The sequence below is a fragment of the Rhincodon typus genome, chromosome 5 (genome assembly GCF_021869965.1).
Source record: "Rhincodon typus isolate 14 chromosome 5, sRhiTyp1.1, whole genome shotgun sequence".
NCBI classification, from domain to species: Eukaryota; Metazoa; Chordata; class Chondrichthyes; order Orectolobiformes; family Rhincodontidae; genus Rhincodon; species Rhincodon typus.
This window is the reverse complement of record NC_063336.1, coordinates 3,935,989-3,949,564: the sequence shown is the minus strand read 5'-3', so window position 1 is coordinate 3,949,564 and position 13,576 is coordinate 3,935,989. Positions and strand designations below refer to the sequence as shown.

The following is a 13,576-nucleotide window of genomic DNA, read 5'->3' as shown; positions in this document are numbered from 1 at the left end:
GCTGAAAGAGGTTGCTATACAGATAATGGAGGATTGTTTTTTCTTCTTTTTTAATTTATTCATTTGTGGGATGTGGGCGTCACTGGCTGGCCAGCATTTATTGCCCCATTTCTAGTTGCCCTTAAGAAGGTGGAGGTGATCTGCCTTCTTAAACCATTCTAGTCCAGCTGCTATGGGTTGAGCTACAATGTCATTAGGGAGGGAATTCCAGGATTTTGACCCAGCAATGATAAAGAAATGGCAAATATATTTCCAAATCGGGATGGTGAATGGCTTGGAGGAGAACTTGAAGGCGGTGGTGTTCCCATATCTCTGCTGCCTTTGTCCTTGTAGGTGGAAGTAGTCATGGTTTTAGAAGGTGCTGTCTGAGGATCTTTGGTGAATTTCTGCAGTACGTCTTGTAGATAGTACACACTGCTGCTACTGAGCGTCGGTAGTGGAGGGAGTGAATGCTTGTGGATATAGTGCCAACCAAGAGGGCTGGCAGAACACAAACTGGGCATCAGTCAGAAGGTTATTGCTGAGCAGATGCTGTTTGATAGCACTATTGATGACACCTTCCATCACTTTACTGATGATTGAGAGTAGACTGATGGGGAAGTAGTTGGCTGGATTGGATTTGTCCTGCTTTTTATGTACAGAACATGCCCGGGAAATTTTCCACATTGTCGGGTGGATACCAGTATTGTAACTGTACTGGAACAGCTTGACTAGGGGAGCGGCAAGTTCTGGAGCACAAGTCTTCAGTACTATTGCCGGAATGTTGTCTGGGCCCGTAGCCTTTGCAGTTTCCAGTGTCTCCAACCGTTCCTTAATATCACATGGTGTGAATGGAATAGACTGAAAATTAGCACCTGTGATGCTGGCATATATCAAGTATAAAGAGCAGAAATTGAGTGATTGCCTAGAACAGAATAAAGGCAGTAGGACTATACTTAAGAGGGAAGTCAGGAAGGCAAAAAGGGGACTGAAATAGCTTTGGCGAATAGAGGTAAGGACAATCCAAAGGGATTCTACAAATGCATTAAGGACAAAAGGGTAACTAGGGAGAGAATAGGGCTCTTTAAAGATCAGCAAAGTCGCCTATGTGTGGAACGACAGGAGATGGGGGAGATACTAAATGAGTATTTTGCATCAGTGTTTACTGTGAAGAAGGATATGGAACATAGAGAATGTGGGGAAATAAATAGCGACATCTTGAAAAATGTCCATGTTGCTGAGTAGGAAATGCTGGACATTTTAAAACACAAAGGTGGATAAATCCCTGGGACCTGATCAGGCGTATCCTAGAACTCTGAGGGAAGCTAAGGCAGTGATTGCTGTGTCCCTTGCTGAGATACTTGTATCATTGATAGCCACAGGCAAGGTGCCAGAAGACTGGAGGTTGTCTAACGGGGTGGTACTATTTAAGAAAGATGGTAAGGAAAAGCCAGAAAATGACTGACATCAGTGGTAGGCAAGTTGTGGGAATCATAAGGGACAGTATTTGGAAAAGCAAGGTCTGATTAGGGATAGTCAACATGGCTTTGTACGTGGGAAATCGTGTCTCACAAGCTTCTTCAAATTTCCTGAAGAAGTATCAAAGAGGATTGATGAGGGCAGAACGGTGGACGTGATCTATATGGAATTCAGTAAGGCATTTGACAAGGCTCCTCATGGTAGACTGGTTAGCAAGGTTAGATCACACGGAATTCTGGGGGAACTAACTTTTTGGATACAAAACTAGCTTGAAGGTAAAAGACAGAGAGTAGTGGTAGAGATAACAAGGTGTAGAGCTGGATGAACACAGCAGGCCAGGCAGCATCAGAGGAGCAGGAAAGCTGATGTTTCGGGCCTAGACCCTTCTTCAGAAAATGTAGTGGTAGACTAGTGGTAGAGAGTTGATTTTCAGACTGGAGGCCTGTGAACAGCAGTGTGCCACAAAGATCGGTGCTGGGTCCACTCCTTTTCATCATTTATACAAATGATTTGGATGTGAACATTGGAGGTATGGTTAGTAAGTTTGCAAATGACACCAAAACTAGAGGTGTAGTGGTGGACAGTGAAGAAGGTTACCTCAGAGTACAATGGGATCTCGATCAGATAGGTTAATGGGCCAAGGAGTGGCAGATGGAGTTTAATTTAGATAAGCGTGAGGTGCTGCATTTTGAAGAGGCACATTGGAGCAGACCGATACACTTAATGGTAATTGGAGTGGTGCTGAACAAAGAGACCTTAGACTGTAGGTTTATAGTTCGTTGAAAGTGGAGTTGCAGGTAGACAGGGTGGTGAAGAAGGCGTTAGGTACGCTTACTTTGGTCAATGCTTTAAGTATAGGAGTTGGGAGGTCATGTTGTGGTTGCATAGGACATTGCTTAGGCCACTATTAGAATACTGCATTTAATTCTAGTCTCCCAGCTATAGGAAGGATGTTGTGAAACTTGAGAGAGTTCAGATAAGATTGACAAGAATGTTGCCAGGGTTGGAGGGTTTGAGCTATAGGGAGAGGTTGAATAGGCTGGGGCTATTTTCCCTGGAGCATCAGAGACTGAAGGTGACCTTATAGAGGTTTATATAATCATGAGGGGCATAGATAGAGTAAATAGTCAAGGTCTTTTCCACGGGTTGGGTGAGTCCAAAACTATAGGTTTAAGGTCGGAGGGGAAAGACTTAAAAGGGATCTGAGGGGCAATGTTTTCACTCAGAGGGTAGTGTGTGTGTGGAATGAGCTGCCAGAAGAAGTGGTGAAGGCTCGTACAATTACAACATTTAAAAGGCATCTGGATGAGTATATGAATAGGAAGGGTTTTAGAGGCATATGGGCCAAATGTTGGAAATTGGGACTAGATTTATTTAGGATATCTAGTCGACATGGATGAGTTGGACTGAAGGGTCTGTTTCCGTGCTGTACATCTCTATGACTATATCACTCCATGACACTGGAGGAGGCTCAGATGGATCATCCACTCGGCACTCCTGGCCGAAGATTGCTTTTTCTTTCTGTTTATTTGTGGGATATGGGTGTCACTGGCTGGCCAGCATTTCTTGCCTGTCCCTAGTTGCCCTTGAGAAGGTGGTGGTGAGCTGCCTTCTTGAACCACTGCAGCCCTTCTGCTGTTGGTGGACCCACAATGCTATTAGCGAGGGAATTCCAGGATTTTGACGCAGTGACAGTAAAAGAACAGCGATATAGTTCCAAGTCAGGATGGTGAGTGACTTGGAGAGGAACTTGAAGGTGGTGATGTTCCCATATAACTGCTGCCCTTGTCCTTCTAGATGTAAGTGGTTGTGGCTTGCTGCTTATGCTGTTTGGTGTGCAAGTGGTCCTGTTTCACCAGGTTGATACCTCATTTTCTGGTATGCCTGGTGCTCTCCTGGCCTGCCCTCCTGCACTCTCCACTGAACCAGAGATGATCCCCTGGCTTGATGGTAACGGTTGAGTGGAGGATATGCTGGGCCATGAGGTTACAGCTTGTGCTGGAGTACAATTCTGCTGCTGTTGATGGCCCACAGCACCTCATGGATGCCCAGTCCTGAGTTGCTAGATCTGTGCGAAGTCTGTCCCATTTTGCACAGTGACGTTGCCACACAACACGATGGAGTTATTCTCGATGTGAAGGTGGGACTTCGTCTCCACAAGAACTGTGTGGTGGTCACTCCTACCAATATTGTCATGGACAGATTAGTAAGGATGAGGTCAAGTACGTTTTTCCCTCTTGTTGGTTCCATCACCACCTGCCACAGACCCAGTCTAGCAGTTATGTCCTTTAGGACCCGACTAGCTCGGTCTGTAGTACTGTTGCTAAGCCACTCTAAGTGGTGGACATTGAAATCCCCAACCTAAAGTACATTTTGTGCCCTTGCCTGGAATCAATAAGTATCAGGGGGCAAACCTCCAGTGGTTGGAATTATACCTGGCACATAGGAAGATGGCCATGGTTGTTGGAGGTCAGTCAACTCAGCTCCAGGACATCTCTGCAGGAGTTCATCAGGGTAGTGTCCTAGGCCCAACCATCTTCAGCTGCTTCATCCGTGACCTTCCCTCCATCATAAAGTTGAAAGTGGGGATGTTCGCTAATAATTGCACAATTTTCAGCACCATTCACGACTCCTCTGATATTAAAGCAGTCCATGTTCAAATGCAACAAGATTCAGACAACTCCCAAGCTTGGGCTAACAAGCAGCAAGTAACATTTGCGCAAATGCCAGGCTATGACTATCATCATTAAGAGACGACCTAGCCACTGGCCATTGACATTCAATGCTGTTACCATCACTGAATCCCCCACTATCAACATCCTTGGGTTATCATTGACTAGAAACTCAACTTGACTCACCACATAAATACAGTGGCTAGAACAGCAGGTCAGAGACTAGGAATAGTGAGGCAAGTAACTCACCTCCTGACTCCCCAAAGGCTGTCCATCATTTACAAGGCACAAGTCAGGAGTGTGATGGACTACACCCCACTTGCCCGGATGAGTGCAGCCCCAACAACACTCAAGATGCTTGTCACCATCCAGGACACAGCAGCCCGCTTGATTGGCGCCACATCCGCAAGCATTCACTCTCTCCACTACCAGCACTCAGTAGCAGCAGTTTACTCACAAAATACAAGCAGAAATTCACCAAAGATCCTCAGGCAGCACCTTCCAAACCAACAACCACTTCCATCCAGAAGGACAAAAGCAGCAGATGCATGGGAGCACCACTACCTTCAAGTTTCCTTCCTAGCCACTCACTATCCTGGCTTGGGAATATATTACAGTTATTTTCCTGTTGCTGGGTCAAAATCCTGGAATTTCCTCCTCAATGGCATGGTGGGTCAACCTACAGCATGTAGACTGCAGCGGTTCTGGAAGTTAGCTCACCAGCACCTTCTCCAGCGCAACTAGGGATGGGCAATAAATGCTGGCCCAGCCAGCAACATCCACATTCCACAAATGAATAATAAAAAAAAGTCACTCACCATCCTGACAGTGAATAATCAGCAATATAGTTTCAAGTCAGAGTGGTGCAACAAATGCTGGCCTAGATCCAGTGAACAAACATTAAAGACCTGCTGGCCTAACTTGAGTCATAGGGAAAATTGCTAGAAAACGTAATAAAAGATGTGATAAGAGAACAGTTAGAAAATAATGGTTGGATTGGATAGAGTGAATATGGTTTTATGAAGGGAGATTATGCTTAACAAACTTATGAGTATTTTGATAATGTTACTTTTGGTATAGCACAATAAAATATCCATAATCTGTGGTAGCATCATTCAGGATTTGGATTTTAGAAAAAAGGACAAATAGATTTTGGTTAGTTCTGTGAAGGTGTTGTTCTTTAAAAATTCAGAAAAACATTTCGAACATCTAAATGGATCATTTCAAGAAGGCGTGTGACTTCAGTCAAGGATCCTTCTGGAGTCTGTCTTGTTCAGGGTTAGCATCAACTAGGATCATAACAATGGATAAAGGAGAGCCAGTGAAGATGCTGAAGTTGAATTTTCAGAAGGCTTTTGATGAGATTCCATGCATGAGGTTAGTAAAAATAAAGTTATACCACAATAACCCTCAATGTGCAAGGTATCATTGCTGACAACCAATTGAGGATTGCCAGTCAGGCTCACAACATGGCATAAAAACAGAAGTTGCTGGAAAAGCTCAGCAGGTCTGGCAGCATCTGTGAAGAAAAAATCTGAGTTAACGTTTCAGTTCCGGTGACCCTTCCTCAGAACTCACAATATTGCATGTACTGGAAGCTACATATAGTCTTTGCAGACAGAAAGAACATGTACGTGCCTGCGTATGCTTCAACTCAGCAAAATCAGTGACAGACATTTGTTGGTTCAGTTATCAGGGATGGATATTGAATTTGAAGACAAGCATGGAAATATGTAATATATACCTCTCCAGAAGAAAGCACATTGTTGAGATATTCAAGAAAGGACTCTTCCTTAATATCATTATCGGTGAATATGAAAGTGATTCCCTTGCCTTCTGCCCCAGCTGTTCTGTACAATATCTTCAAATCATCCATTAGATTGGTGACGCTGTACGCTCTGAAAGAAATAATAAAATTACACATATTACAATGGCTCCAAAAACTTACAGAAATGTTCAATTTGAACATTGGAAAATACCTAAAGATTCTTCACAGCCAAAGAAGGGAAATTGGGAGATCTTCTCAATACTTAGGTTAAACCAGTGTGTTTAATGGATTTTAAAAATGGAATTCCAGAGCTTAAAGCCAAGGCTCATTTAGATAAAAAAGACAGGAGAAGCTGGCCAGAGTTGTTTGGAAGGGAAGCCTAGTAGGGAAGTTGGTGGAGCAGCAATGACAGGAATTACTGGTGTAATTTGGGAAGCACAGCAGAAATTCATCCCAAGGAAGAAGAAACATATGAAGGTGAGAACGAGGCAACATTGACTAACAAAGGCTGTCAGGAACAGTTAAAAAGCAAAAGAAGAAGTGCACAATGTGTGAAGATTAATAGGAAGCTAGAGGAATGGGAAACCTTTAAAACCCAACGGAGAATAACCAAAAAAAGCAATAGGTGGGAAAGATAAAATATAAGGTTAAGTTAGCTAGTAACAGAAAAAAAGATTGCAAGAGATTTTTTTTATATGTGTAAGAGGCAAGAGAAAGGGTAGAGTGAACAATGGCCAGCTGGAAAGTGAGGTTGGAGAACTAGTTTCAGAGATAGTAGGAACTGCAGATGCTGGAGAATCTGAGATAACAAGGTGTAGAGCTGGATGAAAATGAATTTTTCTGAAGAAGGGTCTAGGCCCGAAACATCAGCCTTCCTGCTCCTCTGATGCTGCTTGGCCTGCTGTGTTCATCCAGCTCTACACCTTGTTATCTCTGGAGAACTAGTATTGGGGAATAAAGAAACGGTGGAGGAACTGAATCAATCTTCATCTTGGAAGACACCAGTAGCATACCAGCACTTCAAGAAAGTCGGGAGCAGAGGTGAGTGCAATGGCCATCACTAAGAAGAAGGGGCTGGAGAGGCTGAAAGGTCTGAAGGTGGATAAATCACCCAGACCGCACCCCAAGGTTTTGATGGAGATAGCTGAGGAGATAGCTGAGGCATTGGTGGTGATCTTTCAGGAATTACTGGAGGCAGGGAGGGTCCCGAGAACTGGAAAATGACCATTGCAACACCCCTGTTTAAGAAGTGAAGGAGGCAGATGACAGGCCAGTCAGCTTGACCACTCCTTTGTCCGCCCAACTGCTGCTATCTCTCGATAATGTTTAGTCTTCTCGCCTCCTCCCAACCCATCTTCAGTATATATACCAAATTTTTCCTAGCTAACATCAATTCTGAAGAATAGTCACTGCACCTGAAATGGTAACTCTGCTTTATCTCTGCAGGTGCTGGCAGACCTGCTGAGTTTTTCCAGCAAATTCCATTTTTGTTTCAGATTTCTAGCATCCGCAATTCTATGAACAGATTCAAGAACAGTTTCTTCCCTGCTGTATGTCAAACTTTTGAACGGACCTCTCAAATGTTAATTCTGATCTCTGTCTGTACCTTCTCTGCGCTGTAACAGTGTCTTCTACACTCTGTTCTGCTACCCTGATGCACTCTTTATGGCATGATCTTCCTGAATAGCATGCAAAACAGTGCTTTTCACTGTATATCAGTACATGTGACAACAATAAATCAATCAAGGTGGACCTCATCTCCATAAGGGCTGGTGGTGGTCACTCCTACTGACATTGCAATGAACAGAAATTGGTGAGGATGAGGACAAGTATGTTATTTCCCCTCCCTACCATGGACCCAATCCAGTAGCAATGTCCTTTGGTGCTGCCAATCCAGTCTTGGTGGTGGAATTTGAAGTTGCTCACCCAGAGTATATTCTCTGCACTTGCTACTCTCATTGCTTTTTCCAAGCATTGATCAACATGGACAAACACTGATTCACTAGCTAAGAGGAGAAGGTACATGATAATTAGTCAGAGATTTTCTTGACCATGTTTGACCTGATGCCTTGAGGCTTCATGGGTTCTGAAATAAAATATGAAGACTCCCAGAGCAACTCCATCCTCACTGTATACAACTGCTTCGCTACCTCTGCTGGGTCTGCCCTGCCAATAGGCCATAGACTCCTACAACCTTTTGGAATAAGGATAGCACACAAACCAACAGCCACACTTCGCCAGTTACTCTCAAAGAAAAAAAACCCCATGCTCATAATGAACAGGACAAATGTGATATATAAAATACCATGCAGCAACTGCGAGAAACACGACAAAGGACAGATGGGCAGGAAACTCACCACCAGGATACATGAACACCAACTCGTAGCAAAACAGCACAACCAACTGTCCCTCGTTTCAATACACTCAGACATAGAAGGACATCAGTTTAACTGGGACAAAGCCACAGTACTAGGACAAGCAAAACAAAGACAAGTACGAGAATTCCTGGAGGCCTAGTCTTCAATCACTAATGCAACAAACATGTTGAAATAGACCCCATATACATACCACTACGGTACAAACCAGAAACAAGACTGCCCACCATGACAAACTGGACCATGTAAATCAGAGCGGGACAGAACAACAGTGCTTCAACAGAGGCTGCACAGCACTGACAATGTCACCTAGAAGGGAGACGAAATGTTTGCATGAAAACCAGTCAGCTGGGCGAACCAACCAACAACTCCTACTATGTTAGGCTGTCGCCTGTATAAAGCCAAGAACTGCAGGTGCAAGTGACCCTTCATCAGAACTAGACCAGAAATGTTAACCCAGTTTTCTCCTCACAGATGCTGCCAGACCTGCTGAGCTTTTCCAGCAATTTCTGATTTTGCAATTAAAAGGTAGAACAGTTAATGAGCAGTGGCAGATGTTTCAGCAGATATTCAATTTCTCCCAACTAAAATAAAATCCAGAGGGGAAGAAAGATTGTAAGAGGGAGAAAAACATCCATAGCTAAGCAACAAGTTAAAAATAACATAAAGGCAGAAACTAAAAATTGGAGAGGGTTGAGAGCATCAAGTTCCTAGGAGTGACGATAACCAACAATCTGTCCCAGACCACTCATGTAGATGCGACAGTCAAGAAGGCACAACAAAGACTCTTCTTTGTCAGGAGGCTTAAGAAATTTAAGGTGTCCATAAGGACCCTCATCAACTTTTACAGATGCACCATAGAAAGCATTCTATCTGGGTGCATAATGGCTTGGTATGGCAACTGCTCTACCCAGGACCTTAAGAAACTACAAAGAGTTGTGTGCACAGTCTGGACCATCACAAAAGCCAATCTTCCACCCATGGACTCCATCTACACCTGCCATTGCTGTGGAAAGGCTGCCAATATCATCAAAGACACCTCCCACCGCAGTAATACTGTCTTGCATCCTCGTCAGTCAAGCAGAAGATACAGAAGCCTGAATACATATGTCAACAGATTCAAGAACAGCTTCTTCCCTGCTGTTATTAGAGTGCTGGATGAATGTCTCTAATTTCAAATCTAATATTGATCTTGCTTTTATGCACCTCCTGTGCTGTTGTAATCATGCCTTACTTTGTCTAAACACTCTGTGATCTACATGTCCTTGTATGTTATGATCTGCTTGTACTGCTTGCAAAACAAAACTTTTACTGTACTCAGCTGCATGTGACAACAATAAATCAAATCAAATCAAACTAACATCCATATTGTATTGTACCATATTGTAAAGATTCGTGGCAGACTGAAAGATTTAGAAAACATACAGAACAACAAAGCGTTACTAAAAACAAAGGGTAAAGGTAAATTACTAAGGAACACTAGTGCAAAGTATAAAAATGGACAGCAAAATCTTCCATAAGCATATAAAAGGGAAGATAGTAGCTAAAGTGAACTAGGTGCCCCAGGCAGGCTGCATTCCTGACATGCTTACCTTATCAGCAAAGGAACACCTGGAAGATCTGTTATGAAAAACATTGTATTGAGGAAATGTTTTCTCATCAGAAGTTTTAGGAAAATGTTTACCCACAGGTACATGATCACATAGGCAGCTGCATTTGTGAACACACATTTTTCTCACCATTAACTCAGAAGATTGGAACTGTGTAAGTAATTACAGCAAGATGGAGTATTAGTGAGCATTCACAGTACATTCTTGAATGCAAAAGAGCTTCCTAACCATTAGCATTGGATGACCTATCTGAGATTTTCTCCAAACATAACATTAAAACTTTAACTCTCCATCAGGAATCTGAATTTTGCCATTTCAATCCATGAAGTTCTCCATTCTACCTTTCTATCTGGTCCAGGCAGTCCCAGAGATTCCAGTCTATATCTCTCTCCTTTTCAGACAGAAAATCAGGAAGACAAAGAATAGATTTTAAGTGCTGCTTGCATTGCTCTTAATTGGTATGCACTAACAATTTTGCGACATCCACAAATTTTTCTGCAATTTTCAATTTTGAAGCCATGTTAAGCGCAGGCAATCTGAAGTTGCACCATTCATATCAGTGTAACTAAGGATCATTGCCCACTATGTGATCCCACAAGAATATTGATCCAGTTTGGAATGTGAATGGTGCTGACAGAATAAGGTTAAATTTTCATTAACAAATACAAAACTAATACATTTATTTTAATACCTTGTTAAAGTGATCTGAAATATTTTATATCCAGCAATATAGGATGCCAGTTTTGTGAAGCTTTGTTTTCCAGAACCACCAACGCCTACCAGCAAAGCATTTCCACAGTCTGTACGGATTATACGTGATATCTACAAAACATGTTTTTCATGCTGTCACAGGTGGAAGTTTACTTTGTCAAAGAAAAAATTGAACTGATCAAGGTTTGTCATTCTTCATTCAAAGTAACAGTTTAACAACAAAAATAACAATATGACATACTTAATACTCGATTAATTTTGTTAAGATTGTCCTGACAGTGCATTCATGCATCGCTGAAAAATCTATCGTAGGGTCGTTGTGCAAACTCTCTTGTTGACAACTGTGTAGTCCATCATAATATCACAGAAAGATTACAACACAAAACCATTAGATCCATTGCATCTGCACCAGTTCTTGGTGAGAATAACTTGAACTATGCTCTCCTGTTTTTTTTCCCGGAAACCCTCTAAAAATATGTTCTCTTTTGATAATTATCCCATTTCAGTTTTGAAAGTAATGACTGAATCTGTCTGGTCTACAGCCACAGAAAGTGCATTTCAGCTCCTAACTGTTCACTGCATTAGAAATGTTTTTTCTCACATTACCCTGAACCTTTGTGAATCACTTTAATTCAGTTCCTCCAGTTCTTGGCCACCAATGTGAACAGTTCTCCCTATTCAATTTGGCCAGGCCTCTCATTATTCTGAACTTCTCTATGAAATCACTCAAAATTTTCTTGTCCAAGGTGAACCATCCCAGCTTTTTATTTTTGTAACTGACGTTCCTTAGTCCCATTATTGTCATTACAAAACTTTACTAAAGTCTCTCCAATGTCTTCACATGCTTCTGAAAGTATGGTCGCAAGAGCTGGACAGAATATTTTAGTTGTATTCAAACTGTATTTGGTTATATCATGTTATATTAAAGTTCACCATCAATGTTATTTTATAGTCTGTACCTTTACCTATAAAACCCAGAATCACCTGTTTTATAAACCATTTCCCCAACCTTTACTGCCAACTTCAATGATTTGTGTATATAAACCCATATATCTGTTTACCCCTACACACCCTTCAGAATTGAAAAATTTATTCCTATAACCTTTACTCATTCTTCCTCCTGAAATTCTTCTTACTAACTTCATATTCTTCTGCATTAAATTTCAACGGCCATGCTTTTGGTAATTTATTCACAGGACGAGTGTGTCACTGTCTAGGCAGCATTTATTGCCCATCCCTAATTGCCCAGAGGGCATTTAAGGGTCAACCACATTGCTGTGGGTCTGGAGTCACATGTAGGCCAGACTGGGTAAGGATGGCAGTTTCCTTCCCTAAAGGACAGTAGTGAAGCAGATGGGGTTTTTTTGTGACAATTGACAATGGATTCATGGTCATCATTAGACTGTTAAGTCCAGGCATATATTGAATTCAAATTCCACCATCTGCCGTGGCAGGATTTGAACTTAGGTCCTCAGAACATTACCTGGGTCTCTGGGTTAACAGTCCAGTGATAATACCACTAGGCCATCTCCTCCCACCAGGTGCGATTTTCCCAATAATCAAGACTGGTTTCATGATCATCATCATACTTTTAATTCCAGATTGTTACTGAAGTCAAATAGCCAGCATTTGAATGAATAAAAAAAATGAGTTTAAAGTTTAAATTCTCACTTTCATAATGTGTGTCATTGCATCCTTGAAGAAAACAAGATCAAGAAAACCTGATCGGACTCCTTCATTATGTTGTCTCTGATAAAACTGTAATTTTTCAGTCAGAAATTCATAGCTTGGGATCTGAAAAATATTTGTAACCGTTAGAATATCACAAAGAACATATTAAAACACGTTATTAATCTAATATAGTAAAGAGTGACGGTTGCCTTTGTCCCATTAGACCATAGGCTGCTCTTTTATTAAAGAGAGATGACCAGTGGCAAGTTTAATCTGAGGGTTCCATGCCTCAGGAAAAGGGTGAGGTTCAGAAAGTGGCATTCCTATGCTGAATTATAATGTGTGGGAATTGACCTGTTGCTGACCACTCATCAAATTGGTCTAGTGCTCACTGACTGAGTTGGCCTAGTCCTCACTGATTTAACTGCTGTAGCCCTCAGTCATCAAGCTGGCCTAGTCCTCACAGATCAAGCCAGTCAAAATTACACTAATTGAACTGGCCCCCAAGTCCTCAACGACTAGTCCACTACTCGTGATGTAGGCCACAGCTGGTTGAGCCTCACTGACCGAGCTGTCTGGAATCATTGAATTCCTACAGTATGCAAAGAGGAATTTGGCCCATCAAGTCTGCACTGACCTTCTGAAGAGCATTCCATCTTTTCCCTCTAATACTGTATTTCTGATGGTTACCACTGAGCCTGAACATCCCTGGACACTAAGGGTCAATTTACCATGGCCAATCCACTTTACCAGCACATCTTTGGACTATGGGAGGAAACTGGAGCACCTGGCAGAAACCCACAAAGGCTGAGGGAGAACATGCAAACTCAACACAGATAGTCATCCATGGCTGAAATCAAACCTGGGTCACCAGTGCTGTGAGGCAGCCATGCTAATCACTGAGCCCAAGTCCTCAATGACTGAGCTGGTCTAGTCCTCACCAATCGAGCTGGTCTAGTTCGCAATAATCAAGCTTGTCTAATCCTCACTGACAGAGCCGGTCCAGTACTCACTGACGGAGCTAGCCCAGTACTAACTGACGGAGCTAGCCCAGTACTAACTGACGGAGCTAGCCCAGTACTCATTGACTGAGCCAGTCCAGTACTCACTGACGGAGCTAGCCCAGTACTCACTGACTGAGCCAGTCCAGTACTGACTGATGGAGACAGCCCAGTACTCACTGACGGAGCTAGCCCAGTACTCACTGATGGAGCTAGCCCAGTACTCACTGACTGAGCCAATCCAGTACTCACTGACAGAGCCAGTCCAGTACTCACTGACGGAGCCAGCCCAGTACTCACTGACGGAGCC

At 42.6% G+C, this 13,576-nt stretch overlaps 2 protein-coding genes across 2 annotated transcripts in view; both read right to left on the bottom strand.

The window, feature by feature from the left end:
- Nucleotides 1–13,576, bottom strand: part of LOC109930964 (dynein axonemal heavy chain 8-like) — a 2,199,840-nt gene that overhangs the window by 1,302,174 nt on the left and 884,090 nt on the right. The gene's annotated exons all lie outside the window — the stretch shown is intronic.
- The window catches only part of LOC109918465 (dynein axonemal heavy chain 8-like), an 876,900-nt gene that overhangs the window by 200,916 nt on the left and 662,408 nt on the right, over nucleotides 1–13,576 (bottom strand). The window contains exons 44-46 of the mRNA XM_048596621.1: nucleotides 12,266–12,394; nucleotides 10,575–10,705; nucleotides 5,875–6,028 (exon numbers count right to left, since the gene is read on the bottom strand). Coding sequence (XP_048452578.1) covers nucleotides 5,875–6,028; nucleotides 10,575–10,705; nucleotides 12,266–12,394 — 414 coding nt within the window. The remainder of the gene's footprint in view (nucleotides 1–5,874; nucleotides 6,029–10,574; nucleotides 10,706–12,265; nucleotides 12,395–13,576) is intronic.